Below are 14248 nucleotides of genomic sequence, written 5' to 3'. Positions count from 1 at the left end.
ATAGTTTATGATTTGTGTGATTTTGATTTCTTCAGTTTTAACTGATCGAATTTAATCATTTTACTTTTATAAATATTTAAATTAAGTACCACTTTAAAAGTTAATTCAATAACAAAGAAGGAAACAGGTTAAGTTAGGCTAGGCTTTGCATAGATAGACTTGGCTTATTTAATAATTTTGAAACCTAAGTCTAGTCTTTTATCTGTCATAGATTTTTTATTAACTCTAACTTGATATTTTTAAAAGTTTGATTTGGCTTATTAGCCTTTTAATAGTGTATTTTGAGACATTCAATAGGTCATTAATTAAGCTATTTTGGTTATCAAACCAAAAATATGTATGCCTTTTTTAAATTCATAAGACTTATATCTAAATAAATTATTAGAGAGTATATAGTAGAGATCTCTTCATCTCTAATGAAAGGGATTAAAATTTTTAATTTAAGATTTTATCATTTTAAAATTTAAATGATTTAATATATTATTATATTATAGTTTTTGTATAAAACTATTTAACATATTATTACAAATTTTAAATATGTTATTCTAATAGGCCTAATAAACTTTTTCTTAAGCTCAAGTCTAGCCTATTTAATTAATTAAGTTTTTTAGAAGATTTAAATTAAGCTTATTAATTAAATAGGTTAGGTCGGACTAAACTTTAAAAAGGTTAGGTCGTAGGTTTTCATCATACGACTTGGCCTATTTCCATCTTTATTCAATAATCATAAAAAAATTATAACAAAAAATGTGACATATTACTGATTAGTATAAATTTTTTTGAGAAAAATGTATAAAATATTTTTTAAAAAAAGAAAATATATAGAAAATATATATTACATAATAAAATTATTTTTTATTTTATTTTATTTAATAGATCACACAAATGTGATATTTTAATTAGTTTTAGATAAAGTTTTTGAGTGGAAGACTTAATAATTTAAACGAAATAATTTAAACAATTAAAACTTATGAGATCTAGATGTTTAAAATCTCACATAAATTTAAGTACGAAAAAGGAAAATAAAATTAAGCTTTTTAAGAAACTAGTGAGTTGTTTGTATATTACAGTTGTATTATTAATTTAAAATAATCTTTTTGAGTATAAAACTAAAGGTATATTCTTAGTCTATTTTTAAATTAATAAATTTTACAAATTCAATAAAATAAATATTTTTTAGTTTCAACTACTAACTGAAAATGATTTTATCATTTTTGTCCCTATTATTTTTAAGTAATTCCTTTTTTACTCAATGAGTTTCTTAAACCCTACTTTCTTTACTTTTGTTACGGTAAAAGAAAGAAAATATGTCACTAATAATAACAAGTAAATAAATAAATATTTATATTTTAGAAACTAATAAATTTTTTATATATTGAAATAGATTTAACAAGTCACTAAATCCTATTTTTTCATAATAATTTTTTTATAAATAAGAGTAGGATTAGAAATTTATGGTTCTAATTTGATGATAAAAATTTTAAGTAAATTAAAATATAAAAATTATAAATTTTGAAAATGTATAATCTTTAATTTTTAAATTTTGGTCTAATTAGTTATAATGCCCTTATTTATCATTTTACATTTACTAGTCAACCTAATTGTAAAACACTTTTAGTTCAATTAGTTAGCTTTTATGCTTAAGCTAATATGGTCATTTTGCCAAATACACCCTTAAAATAGCTCCTAAAAACACTATCATTTAAAACGTACAATATATAGATAGTTGGTAGATGATTGTTTAAGAATAATATTTTAAAAGTAAATTTACAAAAAAAAAAATTGTTTAGAAGGTAAAATAAAATCACTTTAGAATGATAAACACAATTATGGTTTTGAAAAAATTTCTGAATTTTGCAATTAAAATTAATTTTACATAGTGAAAAAGTTAAAAGCTTTTACTCTTTCAAAATAATTATTTCTACCTCAAACTCACTTCTATTGATGGTGAAAATAAATCAAACAAAAAAAATTACATCCTTATCAATATTTTCTTTCTTGATTTCTTCTCTATGTTTTTTCCTCTGCTCCAAACCAAAAAATTTGAACCAAATGGAGTTGAAGAGACAGCTTTCATAACCTCAGTCTTCAAGCTCACACAAGTAGACCCTCGATTCAAAATATCACACTTTGTGGGTGAAACCAAAATAATGTATAATACAGATCATTTTTTCATAATAAAATATTAAAAAATTATCAGTACTTTACATAAGAGAACGGGTCATGAAAGTAATATCTAATCCACAAGTTCATAAAGCTTGAACCTGTGCCTGTCTCTGAGGTGTAAGATGTTGGTAATAGTAGCATATAAGTGAATATCCATTTATCCTTTATGGATAGAGCCTTGTAAACAGAGGCAAATAAAATTAAAGACTGAAACTTTACAGTCTACTTTCTTTGAATGATACTTCCTGAGTAAGCAGAACACATTTACAAGACAATGGAGGAACTAATCCGTGTTGAACACATCCTACCACAGGATTAACATCAATCCCTTTGTTATCTTATTTCCTACTTTATGATTTAACCCAATTTTTCTTTGAGCCTATTTTCTTATGATAAGAATTTAAAATGAAAAAAAAAAAAAAAACTGGGATACATGTTCAAAACAGACAATGGAATGATATGAACCTGATTGCAGAGTTAACTGTTTGAGAATGGAATCCAATCAAAGCAAACTGCTGAAATTTTCAATGGGATCGGATTCTTGAAGCATGAAGGCTGCCTGGAAGCAATCAGCAGCATCACCTACTCGGCCGTCATCCTTGTGAGTTAATCCCAGGTAAAACCAAGACAGGTGGTTAGTGGGTTCGATTCTAAGTGCATCTGAAAGTAAGCTTCTAGCAACAGGCAAAGCTTTAGAACTCATTTTCAGCATCAAATTAGCCATCAAGTTCTTGCTTTGCACATAGTTTGGTCCAAATAGAACAGCATTGGCAGTAGCAGCAAGCGCTTCTTGATTTTGTCCCCGACCTTCCAGTATGACAGCTGTTACAATCATTTTGGAAAATATAAAATGTCTACGATGAGGTAAATCCCCTCAAATATTAACACCATGAAAGCAGATAATTCTTAGTTTTTGCTTCATTCTAGCTTATGATGAGCTGATGCTTTACAATATATAAGTTAATATGTGGAGATTCTGCCTTAGGCCAATGACCACCGGTGACAGATCCAAAAATCCTGGGTAGAGGGAATAAGTGAAAGGACATTATCACATGAGAATTAATAGTGTGGTGAAATTTACTCTTTCATTCGTGTAACGGAGAAAACATTTCAAAGACAATGGAGGCTTAAATAACAAATTACAACTATAGTACTAACAACTTTAATCGTTGAGTGGAGCCATTTTCCCTCACATTGCTAAATGTGTGTCCATCACTGATGATCACATCCATAAGTACTCTCCCAATATGATTGAATAACAGGTCCTGCTTACCCCCATGATATCTCAATTTGATTAAAACAGGAGGGAAAACATAAGTCGTACACACAAAAGCAGAAAAATTTTACAGCATAAAAGTTAGGTTCTTGCCTTCTGTGTGTATTGTTGGTGCTGAGTATTCCTGCAACTCTGTGGCCTTCTGTAAACAGATTTCGGCATCCTTCCAATGAGAAAGGCTGACATATAAATTTGCCAGACCATGCCAAACATCATATTCATTTATTTTATCATCATCAACCTACAAAGAGTTAATAAAATAAAAGTAAGATTAGTTTTGGAATCGGCAATTTATAAATGAAGAGTCCCACAAGGCAATGAACGTCTCTGGGGAAACTCATACTTGTTTTTCCTTCATCCCCATTGGACAAAATCTTCCTTTCTGTACAGTAGTGTATTAAAAATATTCTCAGAATATTGTAGAGTATCTTAGATTATTTTCCTTATTTCCCTGGTTTTCATATTTTCTTATTACCTGATGATTTTTTTCCTTGTTTAGTTAAGATTATTAGTGTAAATAATGGATACTTTATGGTTTATCATTACATTGCAATTAGGGAATAGGGATATAAATGAGCTGAGTTATTTGTGAAATATTCGTGCTTGACTCTTTAAATGTTTGGCTAAGCTTATTTATTTAGTTTATCAAACAAGCTCAAGCTTAAAGTTAGACTCAATTATTTAAATTGATTAAACCCAAGCTTTGTAAGATTGATAGCTCATAAATAACTCGCATATATTATAAATATGCATACTTAAATAATTATAACTTTATTTATTATATTTACTTAAAATTTATATTTTTATTATTATTACCAAGTAAATTTTCAATAGTCATATTTTAAACAAATAATCATAATTTTAAAAAAAAAATACCATTTTCAAAATATTTTTTTAATTTTTAACCTTAATTCATCTTCATGTAGATAAAATTATATTTTATTGCTATGTTACTTTACTTTTTACTTTTAGCATATAAATATTCATTAAATATTAGATTAATACAGAATTATTCAAAACTAGTAAAAAAAAACCAAAATATGAGCAAGTCAATGAGTAAAGCTCAATCTACAAAACTTTTAATTAAGTCAAACTCAAGCTTTAAATCTAGCTCATTTAAACAAATGAGCCAAGCTTGATTTAAATATTCAGGTTGACTTCACTCATTTACACCCCTAACTGCAATACATCAAGTAATAAATATTAAGTTAATATCAATTTCAAATTATTTAATATCTATTCTTTCATTCTACATTTATACCTAAACCCTATAATTTCAAGTTCAACATTGTAAAACCAAAAGAAAGATGAAGCAAGCATTCTTAAATTAATGTAAGTAATGGCAATAAAAGCAGCCATCAGAAGAAACAAAAGCATAAATGGAGACATTAAAAAAACATAAAGAGAGCGAGATAGTCTGGAATTGTTCAAGTGAAATTGATAGTATCTTACATAAGTTATGTGATAAGAACCTTGAGAAAACCACACCACAAAAGCTAGCTATTGCAGTGGGAGAACCCAAGGCCTTATAAAGCCCACATTAGAATCTCACACTTCCAATGTGGGACTCAAGTCTCATACCTTGCAATTGGATCCTAACATCCCACCACGCTCCACAGTCCTGGCACTCACGTGGGTTGGCTGTTCACGCTATTTGACTATTCCCAAGAAAACACTGCAATGCCGGCATCACCACCTGTGCCCGCTCATTTGCAGCTGGGAGACATGGTAGAAGACTTTACTACCAATTGAAAAGAACTTTGGGAGAACCACACTAAAAAAACTAGCTATTATAGTAGAAGAGCCCAAGGCCTTATAAACCCCATATTAGAATCCCATACTTCCAAAATGGGACTCAAGTCCCATATCTTGCAATTGGATTCTAACATCCCACCACGCTCTACAGCTGTGGTGCTCACATTGGCTGGCTGTGCTACTAGTTGACAGAATTGGTTCGATATAGATGGAAAACAAAACAATCTGATCGGTGCTCACATGGGCTGGCTGTGCTACTAGTTGATAGAATTGGTTCGATATAGATGGAAAACAAAACAATCTGATCGTATTATTCACAATGTCCCCCTGATCAAGGCGATCAAGAGACAAAAGAAAAATGTTACATAGTTCACAAGGTATTTGAGAGATCCTAGACTCTCTCCAACCTTACAATGATGCTGTTCCTTCTTATCTTCTTTCCTATCATATTCCCTTTTTATATACAATTTCTTACTAACCACCTCTAACTAATTCAGTAATTTGGGTTCTGACCCCTTACCCCTCTCTTAATCCTTTTAACATACACTTGCTTTATTAATGGTTTGCTATCATTATGTAAAACATTTTTATATACAGACTATTTATAGACTAATTGGGGTCTATTTCCCAGGCAACCAGTAAATGGGTTACTTCCTAAATACTAATACCCATGAAAACTAAATGCATTTAACATGTGATGCATGAACTGCAGGTTATTCCAACAAGGGCATTGGATTGACACCAATATTATAGGAAACCCACTTCCGTCATTACATAAATTTAACTACTAGCATAATGTGAAGCCAAACTCATCACCATTATAGGATGTGATTGAAATGATTTAATCAAATTGCTATCATAATTAACCACTCACATCAAAATTACATCATCATCATCATCATCATCATCATCATCATTGTTTGATAATACATCTCATTAAATTTAAGCATAAAATTTACTAGAAGAGAAGAATGCAGAATGCCAGAATCATACCTGTGAACTATGTTTGAGAGACCCAAATGATTTCTTCTCAGCTTGAACCAATGCAAGAAGGTACCGATAAATTTCAATAGCATCCATGGGTCGTAATTGGATGAACTTTAGCTGGGCTTTCAGCTTCAACAATATCCCCTGCTCCCATTTTGCAGTCTCATCCAAAGCAGCATCAGTCACCACTTCAGCTTCCGAATACCTTTTCTGTGCAGACAAAACTAGAGCAAGCAATCTCCAACCTTTCACTTTAGAGCCACCAGTTCTGTCAAAAAACTGTTTGGCATACCGTAAAGCAGTAGTCAAATTTCGGTGCTTAGCATATTGAATAGCCAATTCAAAAATAAGATCAGAATTGTTCTGCTCCAGTCTAACTGCCTCGTCCAATGATTGCAGGGCTTTGGATTGAAGCATTGATCTCTCAAAGTCGGAGGAAGCAACATTAGCTTGCTTTCCTAGGCAAAGTCCCAGCATGCGAAGACCCACGCCTTTCAAATGATCATCTATGCCCAGAGCATTATCAATTGCCCTCTGTGCATAGCCTGCTCCCTCAGCAGCAAGATGAGGATCCTCACTGCAAATCCTGGCAGCAAATAACAATGATACAAGGTCATTTGGTCGTTCATGTTTATGCAAAGCCATCCTTAGTAGATTCAAAGCAGTTTTATTTTCTCCAGCTCCACTATGACATAGAGCTAAAGAATTCCAACGGTCAATACGGTGATATACCCCAGGCATCAACTCTTCAAATTGCTTTCCTAAAATAGAAGTCTGACCACATGCTGAAAGTGCAAATGTCAGGTGTTCCATAATTGAAGGATCCCACTTAGTCTTACCAAGGCTAAACTTTCTCAAAACAATCATTAGAAGAAGAATTGCCTCTTCCAGATTATTTTTGGGTACATAAGACCCTTCAATCTGAACAGCTAAAGTGGGGGGACTTGCCTCCACCCCACTGTACAGCAAAAACACAGCAAATGCCTTTTGAATTCTCGCACAACATTCATTATCAAGGTTCCATTGACTAAGGAGGGCATTCCTATAGGCAGACAGCGCCTCATTATAGCAACCAGCCTGTTTCCAAAGTTCTGGAAGGAGCTCTACTGCATGGCTGACTATCTCCTGCAATTTATTGTCTACTTGTGTATCAGGTATACCCTCACAAAATATCTTCTCAACAGCATCAAGAACACGCTTGCATTCAGTAGCAGCTTCTGCATGACTCCATGAAAAAATCATTTCAATGTGTATTAATTTGTTTGGAAATAGAATATTAAAGATGTAGGAGGAACAGAGGATTCATTCCCATTCAGAAAGAGAAGAAAGAAAAAGTAAACAGCAGGATAGTCGTAGCAACATTCAATACCCGTAAATTTTCTGAGTTTTTGGAGAGACTTGGCTTTTAAGTAGATGGCTTCAAGCACCAAACTAGCAGCATGCTGCGAGACTGAGGAAGGTGATTCAGAGCGAGTTGGACCTTTCTTAACAGGTGGCTTTTCAGAAAGGGAAGATTGCAGTCGCTGTATGGCTGCTTGAAGATCAATTCCATCAAAAACACGAAGAGCGCCTTCGACATTGCCTCTCTGATACTCTAACTTTCCAAGAAGAGCCCTTGCTTCCTTTTAAAGTTAAAGTGACCAAGGAGCAGATCTCAAACATATTATTGATTTATCACATAAAATGGTTCTGCCATTCAATCCCAAGAAGAAACGAGGTATACCAGATATTCATATTTACAGGACATTCAATGGGTTTTTCATTTCAAATTTACATATTGCATCAAATTTGCCCATTATTTTTGTTTTGGCATTTTTATATGGTTTCAAATCTAATTATGAGTACTGCAGTACATGTATATAAATTGTAATATATTGTATGTGATAATCTCAATATATAGAAAAACAAAAAACTATGCTGCCTCACAATAAGAAATTTTATTTTGTGAGAAGGTATTATAAGGTTTGAATCATTTTAAAATGAACTCACTAGTAGCTTAACGTTTATTAAAATGAAAAAGGAAAAAGTTACAGTTAACAAGATAAGGCATTGCAAATTTTTCTTCGTAAAAAATTTGTCACTATTTTGCTGATAGCTTATCCTTAGTCCATAAACCTTGAAACATCAAACAACTGAATCCTAGAATCACCCAACAATTTCCTTCTTGTCACAAACGTAATCAAAGATCTGAGAATCCACCTGCCCCCCAAGGGAGAAATTGCCAACAATTTTGACGATTAACAAGTTCCAACATATTGCAACAGAAGGTTGGGAATTGGAACCACAGTTTTTACGCCTCAGACAAAAGTTAATAAGAAACTGAAAATAAACGAAAAAACCAATTGCATATCCAATCATATTCAATTCAATAAAACCACTCTAACACTTATTTCCTTCAATGCTCTACCAATTCAAAATGGTAATCACCCCAATGCAATTCAGAGGGATATTGGTTTTGCTGTTGTTACAAAGATTAAATATAAAATTAACAAACAAAAACGAACCTCAGAATTGATTGACAACCCTTCACGTAACGCTGCTTCAGCTTCTTGAATGTTTCCTTCATCGAGCTTGGCCTCAACTTCTGTTGCTTTTACGCAACTCCCATTCGCGCAGAACTCACGAACCGTCACGCGCTCGTTCTCCCCGGACTCCATCAATCATTTCCTCGCCACCTGCACACACGCGCACACGTTAACCTTTCCTCGTAAGCTTCATTTTATTAATTTCATTCTCGACGTTGATCGAAACGGATCCAAACAATGTCGTTCGAGATTGATGTGTTTCATATCAGTGGCGAGACAACACCGGAAAGAAAAAGAAAAAGAAAAGCCGTCGTTGTGAACAGAGATTAACGAGAAACAAAACAACAGTGGATGGAGAAGGGTCAGAAACAGGACCTTAGGCCTTGTCAAAACAATGTGGCTTTGGAACAGCGATCTCTGGGGTCTGTTTGTTTGGTCTTCGATTTGGTTTTTTGTTGCAAGAAATGTCTCAATGCAGTTTGTTTTGTCTTTCTTTGTTTTTTCTTTTAAATAGACACAAAAACAAAATAGTGAGGAGGAGGGATGGGTGGGGGCGACCAAACCGCTACCCTACAAAATCTGATTTAGATTCGTGAATTGACCAAAAGAGAGTCGTGAGTTCAGAACTTAAAATGCTTACATATAATTGGAAAATAATAAAGTTTTATCCCAAAATGAAGCATTTATTATACTTTTTTTTAATATATAATAATAAATTTTTTTTAATGCTTAAAACTATTTTTTAAACCTGAACTGAACAAAACTGAATATAATTTTAGTTCTTACAAATATAACTCTATTTTAATTTTATTTATTTCTGTCTTTATATAATTAATAGAAATTGTGTGTTTTTAGTTTTTCGCTAAAAACTAAAAGAATATAAATTTTATGATTTTAAGATCTGTAAAAAATAAAATTAAAAAACTAAAGAAATATCACATTTTAAAATATTAAAAATATATCTAAATTCCAGTCAATGTTTTATTTTAACCCTATTTTTTTCTAATATTTTATATGAAAAGAGTTAATTTCTCATACTGTACACAAGTTTAAATATAAAATTAATTTTAATATACATTTTAATTATATTTAATAATTTTAAATCGATTAAAATAAAGAATGCTCTTATTTGTCTCCAGTCTTTATTTCATCTATAATTTATGTTTTTTTGGATAAGATTTTGAGAAAAATAACCACACATTTTATCTTAGCAAAATATTTAAATAAAAAACGATACTTGAAAAATATTATTAAAACATTACAATATATTCAAGAAAAAAAAATCAATCCCTTAAATTCAATTCCAAATAGTCATCTCCAAACCGATAAATCTATAAACATAGTCTATTAAAAAATAAATATATCAAATTCTTCTTTAATCAAATCTTATTTCCAATCAGTTCATTCACAAATTAACTATTCTTCTTTTTCATTTTCACTTTTGTTAACTCATTTTATATTACTGAAATTCTTAAAAACTGAAACATATTCTTGAGACATAGTAATAAAACTTAATCATATCTATATTTACAAAGTAATAATCTCATTTCCTACGAACAAAATAAATTTTTTTCTTTATTATTTATGCTCATTCATTTTCAGTTGTTTTAACATTTAATTTGAAGAAAATGGATTTAATATGAGATATATGTTTATAATTAAAATATATTTAAATATTTAATTATTTTTTCTATTTAAAATTTACAAAACTTGACACAAATTGTTAATAAAATAAATAGTCATAATTTAATAAAGTTATGGAATAATATAGAAATATTACGTTTAATTTTTATCAGAATAAATTAAATTTTCCTTGTATTATTGTTATTATTATTATTACAATATATCTTTTGTGTATCAAATATAGATGAATGGGCACAGCAAAATTATTCTGTACGTATGAAAAATTACTCCCTTATTCAAAATATGTAGGACATTCACAAGCTGAAGCCATTTTGCATCATATTCTTCAGCACCTAAGATGAATTTTTCAAATCTATAACAAATCAAACTAAAATATACAAGAAAAGGAATTATGCATTACATGCACGTATTCTCAATTAAACATGAAGTAAGGTTTTTGAGCTTTTGAAGGGTTTCTATTACGCATATAATCATTATATTAAATTTCAAATGATAAACTATATTGTAAAAATAAAAAACATGTGTATATTAATTTGATTTAATATGACTTGTATGTTTTTGCAAAAGAATAGAAACATGTAACTATATATAGTCTAAGTTTAACAGAAAAAGACCAAAATAGACAGAGAAAAACTAATTAAAAACAAATAAAAGACAAGTGTAGTAACTTAAAACTATAGCAACTAAACTAAAAAGAGAATATTAATTCTCTTATTAAGGAAAATGTTTATTCTAAGTCCTTAGATTGGTGGAAGGTAATGGAATGGAGAAAAATAACATGAAATGTGAAATAAATATATTTAAAAAAAGAGTTGAATTGAGTTTTTACCATTTTAAAATTAAATATTTTTAAAAATATTATTTTAATAAGTAAATATAAATTGTCGTTTTGCCATCAAATGGTTCAAATAAAAGAAAAACTTCAATTCTAATACTCCTTTAAATTATAATTAAAGTAAAAAAAATAAAAGAAAAAAATGAATCAAGATATATATTGGTTCGCTACAAAGCAGTAGAGATACATTCAGTCTTTGACTCATCTTTAAGATTTTTACTATGAGATAAGCTTTACAAAGTATTTCACTCTCCAAATATTTTTGCACACGTCTTTCCATACCTAATAGCTCAAGTATTCTATTTGTTACCTCTCCAGGCTTTTCACATACTTAAGTACTTTTGCTACAACTTCAACATGATTAACACAAAATGAATTTAGAAAGAGAATTTTAATTCTTAATATTTACATGAAAGCAAAAAAAAATAGAACATTCATTACCATCTCGTTGTTGTCTTCAGCACAGATAGTTCTCTTTATATAAGCTCTAATATAGTTGTATATATTTAAGACATTCATGGGTCTATTGGACACAAACTATACTCTCTTTTTTTTAAGTCTTCTAATTTACTCAACATTTTTCTTTGACAAAAGTATTTTCTAAACAAGTCTGCTTTTATCTTTATTAAAGAAGTATTTTGTAATCTTTAACATATAATTTTGTTTCTTTGGTCAACAACCACATTTAATTTGCTACGATGTTATTGGTTACTACTCTTTATTATTCACGAAATTATATCTGCTTTAATTTAATATGATTATATTTTTTTTTTCATGTTTTTGTGTAAATATTTATTTTTTTTATATATTTAAATTTTGAGTTTTTCTTGAACTCTCTCTAATAATATATATTTTATTTATAAAAAAAATGTTTTATTTATTTAGTCTAAAATATTTAATAAACTAATAAAATAATAATATATAATTCATTTAAGATTTAATGATTTTTGTATATCATAATTCTATAAGAATGTTCTCTGAAGGATTAATTGTCTTGGTTCAAACATGATATCTAAATTCATTACTTGGGGTAGTGAAACGAGGATGATATATAATAGAATTTTTTTCATTCTTATCCATTATTTGCGTTTATTTTTCTTCCCTCCAGTTTAGAAGGAATGAAATGAAATTAAAAATGAATTTTTATAATTTTTTTTTTATCTTTGTGATATTTTCAATATTATGTACTCATAAATTATATTTCAATTAGACGTATTATTGTTGCACTTCTATTTACATATGTCAACCTTCTTGTTTGATCATCACTATTTTCTTCTTGTTATGTTTTTATTGATTGGCCATTTTTCTGTATGTTACACAATAATTAACTTTAATATTTAAATATAAAGTATTAAAATAAAAATAAAAATAAAAATAAAAAGTGTCAACATATCAATTTAAAAAAATATATTTAATTTTTGAAAGGAATGTTTGATTGATATTCTTTTTTCTCAAAAAAAGATTTTTTTAATTTTTCATAAACTGGGAATTTTCAAAAGAAACACGAAAGATGATATTCTTGTTATAATATTTTAAATTTTAAGTAAATGATATTTGTTGAAATGATTTTTTGGTTTGTATTAATTAATTTGTAAACAATTTTTTACAAAAAAATAATTTTAATGTATTTATTTTAGATTTTTTTATTAATTTAAAACTTCATATTCAAATTTATATATAATTAAATTAAAATTAGATTGATATTATTCAAATTAATATATATAAATAGTATACATAGTTAATTTTTTTAAAATAATTAGTTAAATTAAATTTGATACATTTAAAAAAAAGTGTCATTTTCTTTTGTGATAACATTATATTTTAACCATTTTCATGTTGTAACACGCAACATAAATCCTTACACGACCAGTGTAATTCAGGCTTTTTCACGTGGTCAGTAATATAATTTATTATTATTATTATTATTATTATTATTATTATTCACCAGAAAAAAAGTATAACTTTTTTTTTCTCTCTTCTCTATTTTTTTTTATTATACACTCTCTTTCTTATTTCTTTCCTTATATCACTTACATGTTTAATTATATGCAATCCAAGGCATGTGGAGAAAAAAATAAAATAAAATATATAAATTTAAATAATATACATATTTTAAAGTTATTTTTAAAATAATTAATTAAATAAAATTGGTACATATATAAAAAGTATCATATTATTGTATTTTTCTGTGTTGCCTTCGTTGATAGGTTAAAAATATCTTTTTGTACTTTATAAATAATATTTCTTTTTATTCTTATGAAATGTTTTAATTTAATTTGTACATATAATTATTTTTTATTTGGTACTCTTAAAATTTTAGAACTTAATAATGAATTCTTTTTAGTAAAATTTAAAAATATTGAAGATTATAAATATGCTCTCTTTGAGGATTCCTGATTAATGTTAGATCATTACCTCATGGTTTAGAGGTGGAGGCCCTTATTCAAGCCACAAGATTACTGCCTTAGGAAAATTGCTGTGTGGGTGCATGTTCCTGATCTGCCTTTAGAATTATATAATAAAAAATTTCTCTGGTAGGTTGGTATTTGCTCAAGGACTAAGTAAAAAATAGTACCTAGGAGAAAATTTTCTAGACTCTGTATTGAGCTTGACCTCGGTAGGAAGTTAATTCCCTCCATTATGGTTTTGGGTTAAGAGTTTAAGGTGGAGTATGAGGGTTTGCACTTGATTTATTTTCAATGTGGAAAATATGGACATAGGGTAGACTCCTGTCAAGAAAAGGTTAATCTTAATCAAGAGAATACAGCGCAAGATTCTTTACCTACTAGCTCGAGCTTAAAGAGGGGCAATGGTCCTAGTAATCCAGAAACCCAATTTAGAGATAATTCTCAAGATAGTTATCAGGATATTGCTAAAGATGATAATAATAGATTTGGACTGTAGATGTTGGTGAAAAAACCTATTCAGAGAAAAGTTGGACAGTCTAAGAATAATAGCAATCCAGCTAGTTTTGGTAAAGGTAAGAAGTCTCTCAAAGGCTCTAGGTTTAACATCTTAGGTAACTCCTATGAGGATAGGGACAAGGAACCATGTGTTCAT

The 14248-nt window shown here is 29.0% G+C and overlaps 1 protein-coding gene across 1 annotated transcript; it reads right to left on the bottom strand.

Moving 5' to 3' along the window:
* Positions 1–2668: 2668 nt before the first annotated feature.
* On the bottom strand, positions 2669–8841 carry LOC113859640 (protein NPG1-like). Its single transcript, XM_027492360.1, has 5 exons — positions 8689–8841; positions 7554–7806; positions 6191–7401; positions 3536–3683; positions 2669–2988 (listed from the first exon to the last, which is right to left on the bottom strand). Exons 1-5 carry the CDS (start codon positions 8839–8841, stop codon positions 2669–2671), a joined length of 2085 nt encoding a protein of 694 aa, XP_027348161.1.
* Positions 8842–14248: the final 5407 nt, after the last annotated feature.

This window comes from Abrus precatorius, unplaced genomic scaffold, assembly GCF_003935025.1.
Source record: "Abrus precatorius isolate BTA unplaced genomic scaffold, Abrus_2018 Scaffold2, whole genome shotgun sequence".
Classification (NCBI taxonomy): Eukaryota; Viridiplantae; Streptophyta; class Magnoliopsida; order Fabales; family Fabaceae; genus Abrus; species Abrus precatorius.
This window is presented reverse-complemented; position numbering and strand designations above follow the sequence as displayed.